Genomic DNA, 22,109 nt, shown 5'->3' with positions numbered 1-22,109 from the left:
AATACTGTATTATACAATCATGATGTGTGCAATCAAATGATCATGGTATGAACCAAAAAAGTTATCAGCATATGTTTACAGTGTACCTGACTTTTATTTAATCGAGAAATATATGTATATATAAACTCTAGAATTTGACATGTATTCATTGTAAAGATTGGGAGATGGCTACTCTGAAGGTGATTCGGTGGAGCTGTGGGTGTATTGTGATGATGAAAGAGGTGGAGGGGGCAGGGGCTGATATGAAGGAAGAGCTGTTTTTCTTTTCTCTGTGTGGTCATCTCTCCGGTCTCTCATCAGACATAGTGATCAGATCTTTGTGAGGATTAGGAACCGATGTTCCTCTGATGAAGCTTTGCACAGCACTGTGAGGCTGTTTACTCCCATAATCTGACTAATTTGCTCACCAGTATGTCACAGTGCCTCCAGTTTACATGGGAGCAAGGTCATTGACAGGATTGCCCTCTTCTGGTCATTGGTGGACAGCAATAAGGTAGTGAGGGGATTCGATTAATGCCCCCGGCACGCCCTGGGTGAACTAAATGTGATATAGCTTTTGTCATATTTGACTTTTCGTGGCAGGTTAGCATAACAAAACAAAAGTGACATAGGTTAAGCACAGATTCTGTGTTTTCACATGCAAAAGTGATTGCTTTCGATAAAAACGCTTTCTGCCTTCCCAATGAAAACTAGTATGAAAATGCTAACATTATTTTCTATGGAAAAGAGATGCACCATGCTGCATTGTTGACAATATGACAGAGCGGCACAGATTACCGGTCCGTTTTAGTAGAGCGCACCTCTCACACATAGCTCGGTTCAACCTGGGGCAGCTTAATCAAATCCCCTCAATGTGTGCAAGGAAGAATTTAAAGCTCTCTTTGTTCTGATTGTCTCAGTTCTCATGATGGACAACAGGCCCATTGAGGCTCTGCAAAAAGACACACACAGTCAAAATTATAAATGACCATAAGGGTGCTATGAATTTATGATAATAATGTCTTTCCAGGAAGCTAAGAAGGAAAGAATGCAGACCAAGAAAACACAAGACCAATTCGGAGCCAGAACCAATTAAATTAAATTCTAAAAAAATATCATAACATTTTTCCAGGCAAATTATCCAAAGGATAATTACTGAACTATTATGTTTTCAAACAAATGTTGTTTTCATTGTTTTCATACCACAGCCATTTTGCTTTCTTATCCCTACTCACATGACCCCATACTTAAAGTGACAGGTATAATTTTGGCCAATCAACAGAATTTCAACCTGGCATACAAATCATGGCATGGATCTACAAATGTTTCATTAAAAAATGTAAAATGTAACCTTTCTTTCTGTGTAATTTCATTCCACATTTAATGTGGAGATGTTACAACTGAATGTTGACTTGCAGACTGCCTGGAATACATTTATTGACTTAAAAGGCAGAGGCCAAAGGAAAGCTTTGATGCTAACATTGCGTACATCTTATTTACAGGAACATCAGGTGTTATATAAATGGTGATATCCATAGTAAGTACCATTTGATTATGTCACGTGAGCACATACAGTGCCTTGCGAAAGTATTCGGCCCCCTTGAACTTTGCAACCTTTTGCCACATTTCAGGCTTCAAACATAAAGATATAAAACTGTATTTTTTTGTGAAGAATCACAATCATGAAGTGGAACGACATTTATTGGATATTTCAAACTTTTTTAACAAATCAAAAACTGAAAAATTGGCCGTGCAAAATTATTCAGCCCCCTTAAGTTAATACTTTGTAGCGCCACCTTTTGCTGCGATTACAGCTGTAAGTCGCTTGGGGTATGTCTCTATCAGTTTTGCACATCGAGAGACTGACATTTTTTCCCATTCCTCCTTCCAAAACAGCTCGAGCTCAGTGAGGTTGGATGGAGAGCATTTGTGAACAGCAGTTTTCAGTTCTTTCCACAGATTCTCGATTGGATTCAGGTCTGGACTTTGACTTGGCCATTCTAACACCTGGATATGTTTATTTTTTAACCATTCCATTGTAGATTTTGCTTTATGTTTTGGATCATTGTCTTGTTGGAAGACAAATCTCCGTCCCAGTCTCAGGTCTTTTGCAGACTCCATCAGGTTTTCTTCCAGAATGGTCCTGTATTTGGCTCCATCCATCTTCCCATCAATTTGAACCATCTTCCCTGTCCCTGCTGAAGAAAAGCAGGCCCAAACCATGATGCTGCCACCACCATGTTTGACAGTGGGGATGGTGTGTTGCTTTTACGCCAAACATAACGTTTTGCATTGTTGCCAAAAAGTTCAATTTTGGTTTCATCTGACCAGAGCACCTTCTTCCACATGTTTGGTGTGTCTCCCAGGTGGCTTGTGGCAAACTTTAACCGACACTTTTTATGGATATCTTTAAGAAATGGCTTTCTTCTTGCCATTCTTCCATAAAGGCCAGATTTGTGCAATATACGACTGATTGTTGTCCTATGGACAGAGTCTCCCACCTCAGCTGTAGATCTCTGCAGTTCATCCAGAGCGATCATGGGCCTCTTGGCTGCATCTCTGATCAGTCTTCTCCTTGTATGAGCTGAAAGTTTAGAGGGACGGCCAGGTCTTGGTAGATTTGCAGTGGTCTGATACTCCTTCCATTTCAATATTATCGCTTGCACAGTGCTCCTTGGGATGTTTAAAGCTTGGGAAATCTTTTTGTATCCAAATCCGGCTTTAAACTTCTTCACAGCAGTATCTCGGACCTGCCTGGTGTGTTCCTTGTTCTTCATGATGCTCTCTGCGCTTTTAACGGACCTCTGAGACTATCACAGTGCAGGTGCATTTATACGGAGACTTGATTACACACAGGTGGATTGTATTTATCATCATTAGTCATTTAGGTCAACATTGGATCATTCAGAGATCCTCACTGAACTTCTGGAGAGAGTTGAATAATTTTGCACGCCCAATTTTTCAGTTTTTGATTTGTTAAAAAGTTTGAAATATCCAATAAATGTCATTCCACTTCATGATTGTGTCCCACTTGTTGTTGATTCTTCACAAAAAAATACAGTTTTATATCTTTATGTTTGAAGCCTGAAATGTGGCAAAAGGTCGCAAAGTTCAAGGGGGCCGAATACTTTCGCAAGGCACTGTAGGCCCTACAGTGCATGCAGCTGTATTGCTACGGAGCAGATTGGTAAATGCTTTTCCCAGGCTGTAGGCTGTGGAACTTCATCGAGGACATGTGAGACTGGAACTGTCTTAGCCCAAGTGGAACTCATTGGGGCAGTGGGGGGAGACAATGCCTGTCTCTGGGCTGCTCTAAGAGAATGAAGTGTGGTGCTGTAGTGTGTCATATTGTTCCCTCTGACAACTACGGTCTCCCTCCCGCCACTTGTGGTGACAGAGACAGACTGGACGGTTTGCTGGTCATCCACCACATTGGTCAAGTGAGTGAGACAGGGCCTAAAGGGAATCCACCTTAATGACACTTTGCAGCAGATGATTGGGTAATTTTTATGCAATCATGTGGATCAGTAGTTGTTGCCTGCGGTAGGACGAGGAGGGCAAGGGTCAATCCAGAACACAATGCAAATAGGACAAGAACACCTCTCTGTGCACGTGGGTCATTCTGTTTCACCTTTGAAAAATACTAAATAATTTCCATATAATTCTAACATTTACAACATAAGCTTACGTATGCCTATTTATTCTGTATCTTACAAACAAAATGTCCTCAATGAAAAAAAACGTTATTATTTTTCCTCCAGCTAAAGACTAGTCATACAGCACATACATCACTTTTAAAGGTCCAATGCTGCTGTTTTTATCTCAATATCATTTCTGGGTAACCATTAAGTACTGTGATTGTTTTCAATTAAAATGGACAAAAAGCAAAAATGTTGCTGCAACTGTCTGGGAGTGGCCTTTGCCAAGTCCTCAACCACCGGATGTTCCGGTTTTCAGGGGAAATGGAAAGAGAGCCTATGATGCGACTTCCGCTTTTGGAAGTTAACCTCTACGTAATCGGTGTCCCCCCGCGGGACGGTTGAGCTAACGTAGGCTAATGTGATTAGCATGAGGTTGTAAGTAACAAGAACATTTCCCAGGACATAGACATATCTGGGCAGAAAGATTCTTGTTAATCTAACTGGACTGTCCAATTTACAGTAGCTATTACAGTGAATAAATACCATTCTATGATGAGAGTGCACAATTATAACTTGAAAATGTATTAATAAACCGATTAGGCACATGTAGGCAGTCTTGGTACAACATTTTTAACCGAAATGCATTGGTTCATTGGATCAGTCTAAAAGTTTGCACATACACTGCTGCCATCTAGTGGCTAAAATCTAAATTGCGCCTAGGCTGGAATAATACATTATGGCCTTTCTCTTGCATTTCAAAGATGATGGTACAAAAATACTTAAAAAATGCATGTTTTTTCTTTGTATTATCTTTTACCAGATCTAATGTGTTATATTCTCCTACATGCATTTACATTTCCACAAACTTCAAAGTGCTTCCTTTCAAATTGTATCAAGAATATGCATATCCTTGCTTCAGGTCCTGAGCTACAGGTAGCTAGATTTGGGTATGTCATTTTAGGCAAAATTGGGGGAAAAAAGGGGTCTTCTCCTCAACACCAGTATGTAGGGGAACTAGTTTCATGCATTTAATTTACGCCTGCTATGTTAGGTTAGTCTGGGAGTGATCTGAGTGGGGAAGGGAAAACAGGAAAATAGCTGTTATTGGTAGAGAGGTTTGGAACTCTCTTTCTTATTAGTCTATTAACTAATTTAATGCATGGTGATGTCACTCCATCCCACCAAAACAGGCTGAAATTTCAGCCGGTCTTTTCAAACAGCACTTACACTAAAATGGCATTATTATCATGTTCACAATTTTACAGTATTATTCCAATATCATAATGTTGAAATATATACAAATCACAGAAATAAATCATGTTTTTGACGGCTCTGGGCCTTTAAAGGGAGATTGGTTGACTGACAACAAATTGTTGCTACGTATGGAAAAAACTGAATCTATTTTGTTTGGAACAAAACATAGATTGCTTAAGGCTGACAAGATAAAGGTAAACTGTGCAGGATCTAAAACAAGTGTAACTTCTCTTGGTGTGTCCCTAGATCAATCCCTTTCTGGAGACCTGATTGCTGCTAAAATTATTTTGAAAATGGCGAACAAATTTACATTTTTATATCGTAACACTAGATATTTTAACATTAAAGTTAAGAAACTGCTTGTCTCTACCTTGATTCAGTGTCATTTTGATTATGCCTGCTCTGCTTGGTATAGTGGGCTATCAAAAAAACTGAAAAAGAGAATGCAAGTCATGCAAAATAATGTAATCAGTTATATACTGAATGTCCCCCCTAGGACCCACATAGGGGTACAGGAGTTACGGGAGGTTGGCTTGTTGCCTTTGGAGTCCAGAGTGGACCAACTTAAACTGAATCATATGTTTTTCATCTTAAATGATCGTGCCCCAGGTTATATGAAAAAACACATTGATATGGTCTATAATCAATACAGTTACAATACCAGAGCTAGTGTTGTCTTGTAAAATCCCCACAGTAAAGAGTTCTGCCCCCTACTGCTGGTCAGGTGTATTTATTTGAAGGATCGGTATGATTTAAAAAAAATGTAACCTTTATTTAACTAGGCAAGTCAGTTAATTAAGAACAAATTCTTATTTACAATGACGGCCTACCCTTAACCCGGACAATGTTGGGCCAAGTGTGCATCGCCCTGTGGGACTCCCAATCAAGGTTGGATGTGATACAGCCTGGAATCGAACCAGGGTCTGTAGTGACTCCTCTAGCCCTGAGATGTAGTGCCTTAGACCACTGCACCACTCAGGAGTCCTGATGTGAAATTAATAGATTGTTTTAATGTGAAATTAATATGGATGATTTTTAGGGTTAGGGAAAATGCAGTGAATCGAGGCACTTTTTAAGATGTCAATATAAATTCATGTATTTATGGTTGTTTGTAATTTTGTCTTGCCTTTTAATCATTATATGTGATATTGTTTTTTACCATCGAGGACCACTTTGGAAATAAGCATATTAATGAATAATTTCAAGTGATATCGTCTGGGTCCACATTGTACATTTTGTTGTATATGTTGTCTGTTACCCAAAATAAAATAAAGTAAAGTAAATTCAAAGGCTGATAGAGGCCTCTAGTGGCCAAAAGGCAGTTTTAGCATGGGCAGGGCCTCCAGCATGCTTCCACCATTTTAAAGTAGTCTAAGTAGTTATCTAGGTGGGGATGCCTATGGATTGTAGCCTCAGTGGCGCTGCCCGTGGTGTCACAGACGCTATAATGGCACATATATAAAAATAAGTGCTCTATCTATCTCTATGGTGCGCCCCACAGGCGCGCTTTAAGCAAATCGTCGTTGACCAACAAAAAAACTCGTCACATCCGCGATATGGATTTCAGGAAGTAATCTAAAATAATAAAGTGGTGAACAACTTTCAGAGAGAGGAGTAAACTTCTAAATGACAAGTGTCTAAATGTAAAGCCGGAGTTGTTTCTTATGTGTTTCTTTATCGTCGTTGTCGGAACAACACGTTCACCATGATTACCGCACTGGAGGTTTCATGTTGGCCAAGCTGAAAACTAAGGAGCGAACTTTGAACAAGGAGCTGAACTTTTTCTGAGGTTTGACTTGCCCTAAATATTATTTGCCATGGCTTACCATAAAGGTTCTATTCCTTTCAGGGCATTATTTATCATGCTCTGTTTTGGAATGGCAAAATCTCTCTATACCATTCCACTTAAAATATTTATAGGGACGTTTAACTCTTCTTTGGATTTGGATTTAACTCCTCTGAAACTAATACAAGCCTCGGGAAATGGACTGTCCCTGGCATCTGATCCAACTGGAATAGTGAACTTTCTGGACATGGTCACTAACTTACAAGGCGACTCTGGCAGAGGTTACTACATGGAGATGACACTGGGTACCCCTGGTCAAAAGGTATATGAGAATATGACCTATTGTTGTTTTTAAGTTTTCAATGTGGAATACATTTCTTGACCTCTTTGGTATCACAGTCCAAATGTTTTCAAATGAAGGAGATATGCACACACACTGCCGGTCAAATGTTTTAGAACACCTACTCATTCAAGGGTTTTTATTTTATTTTTTACTATTTTCTACATTGTAGAAAGTGAAGTGAAGACATCACAAATATGAAATAACACATATGGAATCATGTAGCAACCCAATTTTTTTTTTTAACAAATCAAAATATTTTGGAGATTCTTCAAATAGCCACCCTTTGCCTTGATGACAGCTTTGCACACTCTTGGCATTTAAAAAAAAAAAACTTTATTTAACTAGGCAAGTCGGTTAAGAACAAATTATTTTCAATGACGGCCTAGGAACAGTGGGTTAACTGCCTGTTCAGGGGCAGAACGACAGATTTTGTTTACCTTGTCAGCTCGGGGATTCGATCTAGCAACCTTTCGGTTACTAGTCCAGCACTCTAACCACAAGGCAGAGAGAGAGGCTAGGAGGCGAGGGAGGGAAGAGGGGAGGGAGAGATGAGGCGGGGGAGGGAAGAGGGGAGGGAAGAGGCGGGGGAGGGAAGAGGGGAGGGAAGAGGGGAGGGAGAGATGAGGCGGGAGGGAAGAGGGGAGGGAGAGATGAGGCGGGGGAGGGAGAGGAGAGGTAGGGAGAGGAGAGAAGAGGCGAGGTGAGGAGAGGTGGGGAGAGAAGCGGCGAGGGAGGGAGGGGAGAGAAGCGGCGAGGGAGGGAGGGGAGAGAAGAGGCGAGGTAGAGAGGCGAGGGAGAGGAGAGAAGAGGCGAGGGGGAGGGAAGAGGGGAGAGAAGCGGCGAGGGAGAGGAGAGGTAGGGAGAGGAGAGAAGAGGCGAGGTAGGGAGAGGTAGGGAGAGGAGAGAAGAGGCGAGGTAGGGAGAGGTGGGGAGAGGAGGGGAGAGAAGCGGCGAGGGAGGGGAGAGAAGCGGCGAGGGAGAGAAGAGGCGAGGAAGAGGCGAGGAAGAGGCGAGGGAGAGGAGAGGTGAGGAGAGGTGAGGAGGTGAGGAAGAGGGGAGAGAAGAGGCGAGGTAGGGAGAGGTGAGGAGAGGTGAGGAGAGGAGGGGAGAGAAGCGGCGAGGGAGGGGAGAGAAGCGGCGAGGGAGGGAGGGGAGAGAAGCGGTGAGGGAGGGAGGGGAGAGAAGCGGCGAGGGAGGGAGGGGAGAGAAGCGGCGAGGGAGGGAGGGGAGAGAAGCGGCGAGGGAGGGAGGGGAGAGAAGCGGCGAGGTAGAGGAGAGAAGAGGCGAGGGAGAGGAGAGAAGAGGAGAGGTGAGGAGGTGAGGAAGAGGGGAGAGAAGAGGCGAGGTAGGGAGAGGTGAGGAGAGGAGGGGAGAGAAGCGGCGAGGGAGGGGAGAGAAGCGGCGAGGGAGGGAGGGGAGAGAAGCGGTGAGGGAGGGAGGGGAGAGAAGCGGCGAGGGAGGGAGGGGAGAGAAGCGGCGAGGGAGGGAGGGGAGAGAAGCGGCGAGGGAGGGAGGGGAGAGAAGCGGCGAGGGAGGGAGGGGAGAGAAGCGGCGAGGGAGAGGAGAGAAGAGGCGAGGGAGAGGAGAGAAGAGGCGAGGGAGAGGAGAGAAGAGGCGAGGGAGAGGAGAGAAGAGGCGAGGGAGAGGAGAGAAGAGGGGAGGGATGAGAAGAGGCGAGGTGAGGAGAGGAGGCAAGGAGAGAAGAGAAGAGGCGAGGGAGAGGAGAGAAGAGGTGAGGAGAGATGAGGTGAGGAGAGGTGAGAAGAGGAGAGGTGAGGAGAGAAGAGGAGAGGTAGGGTGAGGAGAGAAGAGGAGAGGTAGGGTGAGGAGAGGAGAGGTAGGGTGAGGAGAGAAGAGGCGAGGTAGGGTGAGGAGAGAAGAGGTGAGGAGAGAAGAGGGGAGGGATGAGAAGAGGCGAGGTGAGGGGAGGGATGAGAAGAGGAGAAGAGAGGCGAGGAGAGAGGAGAGAAGAGTGGCGAGGAGAGAGGAGAGGAGAGGAGAGAAGAGGCGAGGGAGAGGAGAGGCAGGGTGAGAAGAGGAGAGGTAGGGAGAGGTGAGGAGAGGAGGTAGGGAGAGGAGAGGTAGGGAGAGGTGAGGAGAGTAGGTAAGGAGAGAAGAGGCGAGGGAGAGGAGAGAAGAGGTTAGGGAGAGAAGAGGTGAGGAGAGAAGAGGCGAGGTAGGGAGAGAAGAGGAGTGGGAAGGTGTGGAGGGGAGAGGAGGAAGAGGGTAGGGAGAGAAGAGTGAAGGTAGGGAGAGAAGAGGAATAGGGTAGTGAAGGTTGAGAAGAGGTAAGGTAGGGAGAGAAGAGGAGTGGGAAGGTGTGGAGGGTAGAAGAGGAGAGGGAGAGGAGGAAGAAGGTAGGGAGAGAACAGAATAGGGAATGTGTGAGAAGAGAAGAGGGGAGGCAGGGAGGGGAGAGAAGAAGGTAGGTAGGGAGAGAAGAAAAGAGGGTAGGTGGGGAGAGACGAGAAGAGGGATGGTTTGGAGGGGAGGGAACAGAAGAGGGGAGAGGAGGAAGAGGGTAGGGAAGAGGGAAAGTAGGGAGTGGAGGGTAGGGAGGAGAGGGAAGAGAAAGTTTAAGGTCGGGAGGGGAGAGAAAATAAGTGGGAAGGTGGGGGAGAAGAGAGTAGGTAGGGAGAGAAGAGGGTAGGTAGGGAGAGGAGAGGAAGGGGGGTAGAGAGAAGAGGGAAGGTGTGGAGGGGAGGGAACAGAAGAGGGGAGAGAAGGAAGAGGGGAGGGAAGGTCAAGAAGAGGGAAGGTAGGGAGAGAAGAGGAGTCGGAAGGTAGTGAGGGGAGGGAAGGTGGGAAGAGAAGAGGGGAGGTGTGGAGAGGAGGACGAGGGTAGGGAAGGTTGAGAAGAGTGAAGGGTAGGGAGATAAGAGAAGAGGGAAGGAGGGGAGAGGAGGAAGAGGGTAGGGAAGGTTGAGAAGAGGTAAGGTAGGGAGAGAAGTGGAGTGGGAATGTGCGGAGGGGAGAGAAGAGGAGGGGGAGGGTAGGGAAGGTTGAGAAGAGGGAAGGTATGGAGAGAAGAGGAGTGGGAAGGGAGGGAAAAGAAGAGGGAAGGTAGGGAGGGGAGAGAACAGAATAGGGAAGGTGTGAGAAGAGAAGGGGGGTAGGTGGGGAGAGAAGAGAAGAGGGGAGGGAAGGGAGAGGAGGGGTGGGAAAAGAGAAGGGGAAAGTAGGGAGTGGAGTGAAGGGAGGAGGGTAGGGAGGAGAGAGAAGAGGGAAGAGAAGGTTTAAGAAGGGGAGAGAAGAGAAGAGGGAAGGTCGGGAGGGGAGAGAACAGAATAGGGAATGTGTGAGAAGAGAAGAGGGGAGGCAGGGAGGGGAGAGAAGAGGGTAGGTGGGGAGAGAAGAGAAGAAGGATGGTTTTGAGGGGAGGGAACAGAAGAGGAAGAGGGTAGGAAAGGTTGAGAAGAGTAGAGGGGAGAGAAGAGGGTAGGTAGGGAGAGGAGAGGGGAGGTAAGGAGGGGAGAGAACAGAATAGGGAAGGTGTGAGGGGAGGCAGGGAGGGAAGAGAAGAGGGATGGTGTGGAGGGGAGGGTACAGAAGAGGGGAGAAGAGGCAATGTAGGGAGAGGAGGAAGAGGGTAGGGAAGGAAGAGAGAGGAGGGGAGAGGAGGAAGAGGGTAGGGGAGGTAGAGAAGAGGCAATGTAGGGAGAGAAGAGGGGGAAGAGGGTAGAGAAGGAAGAGAAGAGTTAAGGTAGGGAGAGAAGAGGAGTGGGAAGGTAGGGAGGGGAGAGAACAGAATAGGGAAGGTGTGAGAAGAGAAGAGGGGAGGGAGGGGAGAGAAGAGAAGCGGGTAGGTGGGGAGAGAAAATGGTAGGATAGGGAGGGGAGAGAAGGTGGTAGGGAGGGGAGAGAAGAGAAGAGGGGAGGTAGGGAGGGGAGAGAGAATGTGGTGGGGAGAGAAAGAGAGAACAAGGGGAGGGGGCACAATAACACCAAACCTCAAACAGTTCTATCTACAGTATGATGCAATTAGAGGCCTGATGTTAAACAAGGCGTTATTCAAATTAACCACTAATTGCCACATCTGTTAGCCCCGTCGCAGCAAGGCTGAGGTGTTGGCTGGAGTGCCTCACATCTGGTAATTGGTACAAACAGGTAGCAGATGTACGTCCCCTCCACTGAGCCTCTGCTAATTAGCCAGGCAAGGCTCAACCACAGGCGACTAGGCCGCCGTGCTGGCTCGGGGATGGGGAAGAGGAGGGATTTGCCTGGCAGTGGCCCAGCCAGGCTAGGGGAGTACGGAAGAGGATTGAGAGGGTTGGAGGTGCAAAGAAATGCCTCTAGTTTTCCCCAACAGACTGCGTCAGGATGGTCTGTCCGGTTTAGGCCCAACGTGAGTGGCGTGCTGCCATCGGTGTGGTGGCAGTAGGGTTTCAGATGTCAGAGCCACGGTGGTTGGGACTTCGGCCAGTCCAACTAGGAAACACAGATAGGGACACAACATAGAGCTTTGAGGAAGTACAGTGCCTTCAGAAAGTATTCACACCCCTTGACTTTTTCCACATGCATCCTGTTTGCAATAAGGCATTAAAGTAAAACTGCAAGAAATATGGCCAAAAAATGAACTTTATGTCCTGAATAAAAAGCGTTATGTTTGGGGCAAGTCCAACACATTACTGAGTACAACTGTTCATATTTTCAAGCATGGTGGTGGCTTTTTTTTTGGTTGATAAAAAGAAACTAAGCATAGGCTAAATCCTAGAGGAAAACATGGTTCAGCCTGCTTTCCAACACTGTGAGACAAATTCACCTTTCAACAATATTCTAAAACATAAGGCCAAATATACACTGGAGTTGCTTACCAAGATGACATTGAATGTTCCTGAGTGACCTAGTTACAGTTTTGACAGAACTTGGAAGAATCTAAAAAAGAATACGAATATTGTAAAATCCAGGTGGGCAAAGTACTTACAGACTTTCCCAAAAAGACACACAGCTGTAATAACTACCAAAGGTGATACTATAACATGTATTGATTCACTCAGGGATGTGAATAGATATGTAAATGAGATATTTCTGTATTTCATTGTCAATACATCTGCAAAAATGTCTAAAAACATTATGTGGTATTGTGTGTAGATGAGCGAGATTCATTTATATTTAGTCCATTTTGAATTCAGGCTGTAACACAACAAAATGTGAAATAAGTCAAGGGTTATGAATACTTTCTGAAGGCACTGTAGATGCTACTAGGGTTTTTGTTTACCGTGTATTGTGAGGAATAGCTAGGCCTATTTACTCTGTGTTTGTCCGTCATCAATACTTCCTGCTCATCTGGGGTTTTTTTTCAGAACAGGGTCCACAACACAAGAATGCAGAATACTCTTGAGTAGCCTATTTATTGAGAGCAGAATGCTCCATTTGTTTTGTCTGGGTGTCAAGTAAGGTCTTCACTGTAAAATCTCTGAGTAAGTCGCTTCTTATTCTTAGCTTTGATGAAGCACATGCTTTAGTTGAATGGAAACAAATATCCCTGTTTTCCTCAGGCTGCTTTAGGGAAGGAACAGGAAATAGAATGTCACACCAGCAGACCGCATTCCTGTGTGTTTACTTTGTTACCTCTCCTCCATCAATCCAAAGTGCCTTAAAGGCTAGTTATGCAGCCTAACATGATTTGAGGTCATGTTTAAAAGGTAAAGAAACTCATTTTGAGAGCCGTGGGGGGGCCTGTTTATTATGGCCTCTTTAATGATGAGGAATGTTAAGTAATGACTCTTCTGCGCCGGTCACCGAGGTGGCAGAAGTCGGTTATCTCATTAGTTCCCCCTCGTTGAATTGATGCCTGAGACAACATAATCTCAACTGCTGCTTTGCTGGCTCATGCTCCACTCCTGCTCGCACACAGTCAACAAATACCAGGTTGGAGGGACATTTAGACTCTGGAGCAATGGGTGGACGTTTTTCCCAATGACTACCAGACCAGAGAGCTTTTTTTCTAATCCTCAGACGTCAGAAGCATATTAGTAAATACCCTGTTCAGCTCAAAGCACGATTACTGACTGTGAGTCAGTTTGTGTGCTTATTGTGTGTATTAAGATGAATGGGGTTGAGTTGTTCTGTGTGCTTAACCCAGATGGTTGAATGATTGATAAAGTACTCACTACTCTTTTGTTTTCCAGCTGAATATCCTGGTTGATACAGGAAGCAGTAACTTTGCAGTGGCTGCAGCAGCACATCCCTTCATCACACACTTCTTCAACACAGCACTGTGAGTCGTCAGGCTCGCATATTTACTCTGTGGAATAGCTCTTTCTATAAGGTCAATAAGAAGCCTACGTTATCTACACATTGTATTTGGTGGCCCCAATAATATTAGAAAATGCCTTAATTCAATAATCAGTGTTTCACATCAATCTCATAATTTATACTACAATCTGATCGTGTTTATTTTTGTTTAGAATTCGCTCAGGAATGTGTTTGATAAGATTTCCTTTGTCTAAGAGTACTGGTGACTCTCCCTGTCCCTCCTTGTGTTCAGTTCCAGTACGTACCAGTCCACTGGCAGGGGCGTGGCCGTCAAGTACACCCAGGGCAACTGGGAGGGCGAGCTGGGCACCGACCACGTCCGCATCCCCAGCATCCCCGGCACCCCCACCATCAACATCGCCACCATTCTCTCCTCCAACGGATTCTTCCTCCCGGGGGTCAACTGGCAGGGCATCCTGGGCCTGGCCTACCCCCTGCTGGCTCAGGTAAAGGGGGTGGGCTTGGTGCACCCTGGGACTCTGGATATGAAGGAAGGGGTTCCATGCCTTTCGCCATGTCTGTTTGATTTGGCACAGTGGTGTATGTAAGCATAGTGGGGCATGAAGAGCTGCTGAATGTTATCAAAGAGCAAATCAAGGTTCACACACATGATATTGTTCATAATCTCATCATCACATAGACCCATGGGGTGTGGTGGCTGAGGCTATTCTGAGCTGACACAATGTATGCCTTATGCAGATTGAGGTCAACCATTTTAAATCATTAACATGCAAGAACGTACGGTGACCACTCTGTACTGCAGTTTTCAGCTTTTGTTCAGATGATTTGCAGAATGTTTGTCAAACATCACATGTATATATACACCATGTGAAGTCAAGGTATATGGGGGGGGGGGTCCTGTTTAGTCACGGTGATAACTGATAAGACTTTATGCTGTCATTCTCTGTGCTTACAGCTTCACTATTGACCAATAGGACAGCCAAGACATTACACTGTTTTATACTAAGTTAATGACCAGTGTTTTGTGTTTGTCTCCTGTTTCTCAGCCTGACTCCTCGGTGGAGCCCTTCTTTAACTCTGTGGTACGACAGACAGGCATCCCAGATGTGTTCTCCCTCCAGATGTGCGGAGCTGGGTTGTCAGACAGCACCACTGCCGACCCCGCGGGGGGAAGTCTTGTGAGTAGTCAGGAGGAGAAAGCTAAAGGCTATGTATGGGAGGAGTGAATGCTGGGGGGGAGACTTCCTTACAAAGGCTGGTTGTTGTACTGCAAAAGAGGATGATTATTGAGGCTGTTAATCTCACGCACGCTAGGCAGACACTTGGCATAATATTGCTCCCGGCGCCCAGACCAGATAAACCTTTCAAGGGCGGATGAGACTGAGCAGCATTTTTAGAAACATGATCGCTAGCAAGTCTCTGCGCCTCTCAATGAGTTTCCCCATTGGACGCCCAATCTAGTTAGTGAGTGGCTAATTAAGCTAAGAGAGCCCCCTGCCGAGAGCAGGGCTGTCGGTGTTATAGGAGCGGTCGAGCCGACCACGTGAGCCTCTGAGAGGGGCAGATGGGAGAGATGGTGGGGTGTAATCACTGTCTACAATGCCATACCAAACTGTGCCAAGGCATTCCATTGTAGTTTTATTATAGTATTCAGGCAATCATTTGTCATCAGTCATTTGTACGGTGAATGAAAATCCAGTTTTGTTTCAGGTCATGGGAGGGGTTGAACCAACATTGTATTCGGGGTCCATGTGGTACACCCCTATAAAGGAAGAGTGGTACTATCAGGTGGAAGTATTAAAGCTGGAGGTTGGGGACCAGAATCTAAACCTGGACTGCAAAGAGGTATGAGACAGACTGGCCCCATGTTGTTTTCTAAATGTTTCAATCTGCACAACACGTCAGGAACAAAGACTAACCTTGGCCCTAAGCCCAAGGCTGTTTCTAGTCAGCATTCTTGGTGGATTAGCCTGTAGTGCAGGTTTGGAAAGAGGAAATAAAGCAACAGTTAATAAAGACAACAATATTCTAATCCTGTTTCTGAAGCCTTCCAGGAATCAAGGTGGACATTTCAGATTTTTGTTTGATCAAGATCTTCTGAAAGGAAACCATGTAACTGAAGAGGAAAAATAAAATCTGCCTCCCTGTTTCTTTATACATCTTCTCTCTCTCCTCACTCTTTCTCCTTCTCTCAGTACAACCAGGATAAAGCCATAGTGGACAGTGGAACCACTCTTCTGCGGCTGCCTGTGAATGTGTTCAATGCTGTGGTGGAGGCCATCTCAAGAACATCTCTGGTATGTCAGCCTCTGTGCCCATGATCAAATGACAAAGGACTTCTAGGATTACCTGGTTGTCTGAGGACACTTCAGTAACTGTGTAGACTGAGGACACTGCAAGTTATTTCCTTTTCATACAGTATGACCATGGCCTGTATTTTTCCACCCCAATATGGCCAACTTTGTTCTGGTCTACAGATCTGAGAGAACATGTGTAGTCATCTATGTAAAAGTACACTTTTCTTTCACAACTCAATAGTTTTGTTGGAGTCTTAATCCATCGCTGTCTTTCTATGGTCCAGATCCAGGACTTCACCTCAGGGTTCTGGGGTGGCACTAAACTGGCCTGCTGGTTGAAGGGAGAGACACCGTGGAGGTTCTTCCCCAAACTGTCCATCTACCTGAGAGCCACCAACAACAGCCAGTCCTTCAAAATCTCCATCCTCCCTCAGGTGACAACAAACGTCCCCCATGTTGCGCCCGTGTGTTTTGTTGTTTTCTTACGCCAACCAACATCCGCCATCTTTTTATGAGCTTTAGATCTGTTTGCTGACAGCTCTTTGATTGACATTAGTGTGTCTGTGTGGCTCCTCCCTGCAGCTGTATATCCAGCCAATCACAGACGTGGACGGTAGGCTGGACTGCTTCCGCTTCGGCATCTCGTCGTCAGCCAACGGCCTGGTGATAGGAGCAACCGTCATGGAGGGCTTCTACGTCGTCTTCGACCGGGCTGAGAAGAGGGTGGGCTTCGCTGTCAGCAGATGTGCAGGTGAGGGCTGGAGACACTTAAGGGCATAAAGGATATTATTGGGTCTTACATAACCATATTGTATTGGAAGTCCAAGGCTTTATGGCTCTAGCATCAGAAAATATGTAATTTTTTGGGCTATTAAATATTTATCTGCTTGGTCAAGTGCCCTTCGTATCCAAAATATTGCATTCCTCATCACGTCAGTCATTATAACCCCAAACCCTCCCTCGCTCTAGTGAACGGTGGGCTAGCCGTGTCAGAGATCTTGGGGCCCTTCTCATCTGCAGACGTGGCATCTGACTGTGCTGCTGGAGGGCTGCTGAAGGAGCCCCTTCTCTGGGTCATCTCCTATGCCCTGATGGCTGTCTGTGCTGTGGTACTCCTCATCCTGCTCCTCCTCCTGTCCTGTCGTCACCGAGACCGGTCCGGCGAGATCACTGATGAGTCCTCGCTGGTCCGCCACCGCATCAAGTGACTGAGGCGGGCCTCGGGTGACACGACAGCGGCCACCGGCAGTCCCAGTTCTACGGAGGCTGGGAAAGGGGAGGGGTTGGGGCTTCACTGACCAATAGGACTGTTCTCTGGACATCATGGGGGGAAAAAACTAACCCATTTGACCAGTGAACACTTGTCTTAGCTTAGATGTTACCAGTTCTTTGCACTCCAGTTGTACATCAACCTCTGATTAATTTAGACATGTTATAAGACTGAAGGTTGGGTAGCAGAAATGAATCATGCTATCCTTATGCCAGCCCAGTTCCTCATTGCACATATTACCTGATTCTCCACTGCCTACAACATGGTAGTGAAGCACACTGCTCTCAGCTGAGAGACAAGGTCCTAGAGAACTCTTAAACAGTCAGGTTTCTTTTTACTTCTTAGAAGCCTCAACTCAAAATAGGATATTGTAAATGATGCTTTGAAGTTTGAATGTTCCCCACAGGTATCAATACCATTATTTCATGGCAACTTCTGTGATAAAAGGAGGAATGTTTCGTAGCAGTTTCTTATTTTCATTCCCAAAGCACAACCAGGAGTTCAGACAATTGAAGATGCACACATTATGTTGATATCATACTTCCCTTCTGGTTTACAATGTCCTCATATGGGAACTAGCATGGTTTGTAACCTTTTTAATTGCACTGATCAAAAGTGTCAAAAAATATGAAGATCAATATCACTGCATCTGTATGAGTGAGAATGAAGCAATCGATAGGATTCTGTAACCGACATTGATAATGTACTTTTACTGCTATACATATTTGAAATGTCAATGTGATTGTATATTATTTTAAAAACTTGCCATTGGTAGACACATACAGAAAACTGATTTGTAAGGGCACATATGTTTCTATGCTAATTCATGTTCTAAATTGTACAACACCCAAAGTTACCCATGATTTCAAAAGTGGAGATAAATTGTCTTAGGAAAATATTTTGCAAAGGTGTTGATATGAAACCGTTGTGCATGATCATGTTTGTTTAAAATGTGTTAACTGTATATCAGTGCCAAAGTTGTGATTGTATGTAATTACATTGACCAGATTAAAGTAAAGGCTCTCTCATTCCAGTGTGATAATAGGCCCAGCCTCTATTCCAACAGCCTTCAACCTGGATAAACAATCCACCATTCACCTGACTACTATGACTAAAGAAAGAGTTACACAAGTAGAGGGCACCATGATGCAGGTTCACTTTCTCTAATCTTGAGCTCAAGAGGAACTACCAAGAACACAAGCACCATCTGGTGGTCAAAGTGGTACATAAACGTAATGACTTTTCAAACTGAACAGTATATATTACACGAAACAGTATCAGGATGTAGAAGTAGTCATTTAATGAACACATACATACAAATGAGGACAAATTCAATATGTAGCACATAACATCAGAATTTCTGATGACACACTGTACGTACAAACATCTCTTTCTGGCTTTTCTATTCAGAAAAAAATACAATGTTTCCACCATTTCATTCTGATTGTCCACCAGTGATTTCTCAGTTTCTTTATTTCTGCAAAACCAAACACACCATTATTAAAAAGTGTATGCATGTAAATCACAACAATGGATTTAATGGTTTCTTATACCTGCATTTGTTCATAGATCCAGCCTAGGAAGAAGGCAACGTTTCCATAGATGCCTGGTTTGTTCCTCGGCACAGACATCTCCCCAGCTTGTGTCCCCTACCAGCCACCATACTGAGTCCTATAACAGCAAAGGACCTTGTGAAGATTCTGGAGGTAACAGGCACAAAAGTATCTATATCCACAGTAAAAAAAGAGTAATTTATCGACATAACCTGAAAAACCACTCAGCAAGGAAGAAGCCACTTTTCCAAAACCGCCATAAAAAAGCCAGACTACGGTTTGCAACTGCACATGGGGACAAAGATTGTACTTTTTGGAGAAATGTCCTCCGGTCTGATGAAACAAAAATAGAACCGTTTGGCCAAAATTATCATTGTTGTGTTTGGAGGAAAAAGGGGGAGGCTTGCAAGCCGAAGAACACCATCCCAACCGTGAAGCACGGGGGTGGTAGCATCATGTTGTGGGGGTGCTTTGCTGCAGGAGGGACTGGTGCACTTCAAAATAGATGGCATTATGAGGGAGGAAAATTCTGTGGATATATTGAAGCAACATCTCAAGACATCAGTCAGGAAGTTAAAGCTTGGTTGCAAATGGGTCTTCCAAATGGATAATGGCCCCAAGTTGTGGCAAAATGGCTTAAGGACAACAAAGTCAAGGTATTGGAGTGGCCATCACAAAGCCCTGACCTCAAACCTATAGAAAATTTGTGGGCAGAAATGAAAAAGTGTGTGTGAGCAAGGAGGCCTACAAACCTGACTCAGTTACACCAGCTCTGTCAGGAGGAATGGGTCAAATTTCACCCAACTTATTGTGGGAAGCTTCTGGAAGGCTACCCGAAACGTTTGACCCAAGTTAAAAGCAATGCTACCAAATACTAATTGAGTGTATGTAAACTTCTGACCCACTGGGAATGCAATGAAAGAAATAAAAGCTGAAATAAATCACTCTATTATTCTGACATTTCACATTCTTAAAATAAAGTGGTGATCCTATCTGACCTAAGACAGGGAACTTTTACAAGGATTAAATGTCAGGAATTGTGTTTAAATGTAGTTTAAATGTAGTTGAGTAAGGTGTATGTAAACGTCTGACTTCAACTAATATATATGCATGTTCTCATGATATTGCATAAATATGACTTACCACTAGAAACTGTGCTGCAAAACCCCGAAATCCAGAATGTCTGGGGAGCAGTGAAGTCCAGCCCGACATTGGGCAAACACACAGGCCTTATTTGATCTGCATAGGAAAGAAAGCAATAGTAAAGAATGTCTGTGCTATGAGCTTAGCCATGAGAAAAATATTACCTGCATGAAGTGCTGAAATAGTCTGCTGAGAACAACAAGAGAATGTAAGTCCTACCATTAATCTGCAATGGTTTAATGAGTCTAATGAGGGCGATGTTGTTATTCCCAGTCTCTGTGTTGTAATCATGGGTGACAATGTGGCTCACTGAAGAACGGCCACGGCTGAAGTGTGTAGATATTTGATTCCCAAATCCTGCATGTACTGTCTTCAGGATAAGAGTGACTGAAATGAAAGACAACTGAACCAGTCAATTTAAGCCTCTTCTCATTTTGCCATCTTAGCAGTGGCTTTCTTACTGCCTCTCCACCGGTCAAACCTGCAGCTCGAAGTCTTCTCTTCACAGTTGAAACTGAGACTTGCTTACATCGACCAGTGTTAAGAGGTGCTTGAAGCTGTTGTCCTGTGAGCCGCCTGTCACGCAAGCTGTTGACTCTCAGAAACTTGTGTTCTGATTCTGTTGTGGTTTTGGGTCTGCCAGTCCTCTTCCTGTCAGAATTTCCTCCAGTTTCCAATTGCCTTTTGATGGTGTAGGAAACTGTACTCACTGACACCTTGGCTTTCTTTGCAATTTCTCTAAAGGAAAGACCTACACTTTTAAGGGTTATAATGGTCTGTATTTTGTTAATTGCATTTTCCCTCAACATTATGATAGCAATATACTACTTCCTGCAGTACAATACTGTCCAAATAATGCTGAAGAGTGTGTAGTAACACAGTATGTTCCAACACTGCTGTTATCCAGACAGAGGGTTGGTAAGTAATCAACAAAAGTTGGGACACCTGTAGGAAACGTGAGCATCAACTTTCAAGGCTTAATTTACTTCCATTGCTCCAGAACAGCTGTATGTTGTTAACCCATGACCTTTTCCCTGAAAAAGGCCCTTTCTTATAACTCTAAAATGTACATTATTTTTCTGTTTTTGGTAACCTAAACTCTTTAAAAAATTACCTCTGGAAGTGTACTTCTTACCATTTCAGGTTATTCACTGGACTTGAACTGCTTATGTTTCAATAAAAACTGGAAAAATGGGGGTGTTCTAAAACTTTTGACCGGTAGTGTATATTTCAATAATATAGTGCACATTCTGTACAGTATGTATGTCTATGGACTTACTCCACGATGCAGTGTGCTGCCATCACTATCCAGTATGGGGTGATGATGGAACCGCCGCAGACGTGAAAGTCCTGGAGGCTGACCTGCCATGGCCCCCAAACTAGCCTCCTGGCCCCCCACTACACAACTCAAATTGGAGACTACTCTGGTACCACAGTCTGGAGACAGAGTTTTATCAGGTGGTAACACTTTACATGAAGTTGCTCGATACCTAATTACTGAGAAAGTTTCATAATGACTTACCTATGCACTTCAGGGTCACCCCATTAACACTGGGACAGGTTTCACTGAGGAGAGTAAAAGGAATCACAAAAATACAGATGGTGTTATCAAGAGTTTAACATAACATACCGTTGGGAAATGGTGTGATATGAAATGTGATTGGCTCACATTTTTTTTACTGACGTGCTCGCAAGCTGTTGCATTATGACCCAGACTTCAGCATTAAGAATCCACTGGCATTTGTCGGCCAGATTTAACATGTGTCTCTGTGAACCCATAGCAAACAAATGAAACAAATGACCATAACACATGCTCACTGTTTTACATTCACGTTTACTTGACTATCTCACAATGCATATGGGGAAGATTACATTCTCTATACTATACCAATGGGCATAAATATAAAAACAAAATACATCTCAATCTAGATACAGTATGTCTCACCTGCTGTATCCTAAACGCTGCCATGGTGATCAGCCCATCCATCTGAGCACACCGTCCTCCACGATCCAATGTCAGACAAATAGGCTTGCAGAAGAAAACTGCAGCCACACAGACTCACTGTAGAAAAACAAATAGCACAACACACAATGTTAAGTAAAAGAGCAAAAACAAACAGAAGTAGACACACAGTACCTGTACAGTAAAATGTCCCATCCAGGCCTTGTAAGGGCAGATGACAAGAGATCTGAATGGGTAAAGGTAAAGCATCCGAAAACCTATCTTCAAAAGAGTACCTCGTTTGAACCTTCTAGCGAAAATAAATTAAATTACCTCACACTTACTGTTGTACTTGCCTTTCTTGCACAAACACTAACGCTTCTCTTTTCTTATTAGCTATGATTTTGCTGATAGCTGCTTTATTAAGAAAAATGTAACTTACAATCACTGATGTAGTTGTTATACTACCTTGAGGGTAATGCACTGACTGTAAAGTGTTCTGGATTGGAACATCTTCTAATGACCAAAATGTAATGTAAAAATGGATTCTTACAACACTGAGCTTCATCCGGCCCTGCTGGACAGTCTCTTACCCCATCACACCACTGAGACTGCCTGACACAGCGACCATCGCCACATGCAACCCCACGCGCACAGATGGAGGACACTGAAGGGTGAGGTT

General features: G+C 44.5%; 1 protein-coding gene and 1 long non-coding RNA gene across 2 annotated transcripts; one reads left to right on the top strand and one right to left on the bottom strand.

Moving 5' to 3' along the window:
* Positions 1-6,390: 6,390 nt before the first annotated feature.
* LOC110503995 (beta-secretase 2) lies at positions 6,391-17,817 on the top strand. The gene is made up of 9 exons (XM_021582715.2): positions 6,391-6,982; positions 13,135-13,223; positions 13,494-13,707; positions 14,269-14,400; positions 14,933-15,067; positions 15,418-15,519; positions 15,804-15,953; positions 16,102-16,270; positions 16,489-17,817. Exons 1-9 carry the CDS (start codon positions 6,692-6,694, stop codon positions 16,725-16,727), a joined length of 1,521 nt encoding a protein of 506 aa, XP_021438390.1. The 5' UTR covers positions 6,391-6,691; the 3' UTR covers positions 16,728-17,817.
* Positions 17,818-18,072: 255 nt separating this feature from the next.
* On the bottom strand, positions 18,073-20,758 carry LOC110503996. The gene is made up of 4 exons (XR_002470546.2): positions 19,705-20,758; positions 19,486-19,581; positions 18,343-18,460; positions 18,073-18,266 (listed from the first exon to the last, which is right to left on the bottom strand). It is a non-coding gene; the product is annotated as an uncharacterized LOC110503996 (long non-coding RNA).
* Positions 20,759-22,109: the final 1,351 nt, after the last annotated feature.

Source organism: Oncorhynchus mykiss, chromosome 24, assembly GCF_013265735.2.
Source record: "Oncorhynchus mykiss isolate Arlee chromosome 24, USDA_OmykA_1.1, whole genome shotgun sequence".
Classification (NCBI taxonomy): domain Eukaryota; kingdom Metazoa; phylum Chordata; class Actinopteri; order Salmoniformes; family Salmonidae; genus Oncorhynchus; species Oncorhynchus mykiss.
This window is presented reverse-complemented; position numbering and strand designations above follow the sequence as displayed.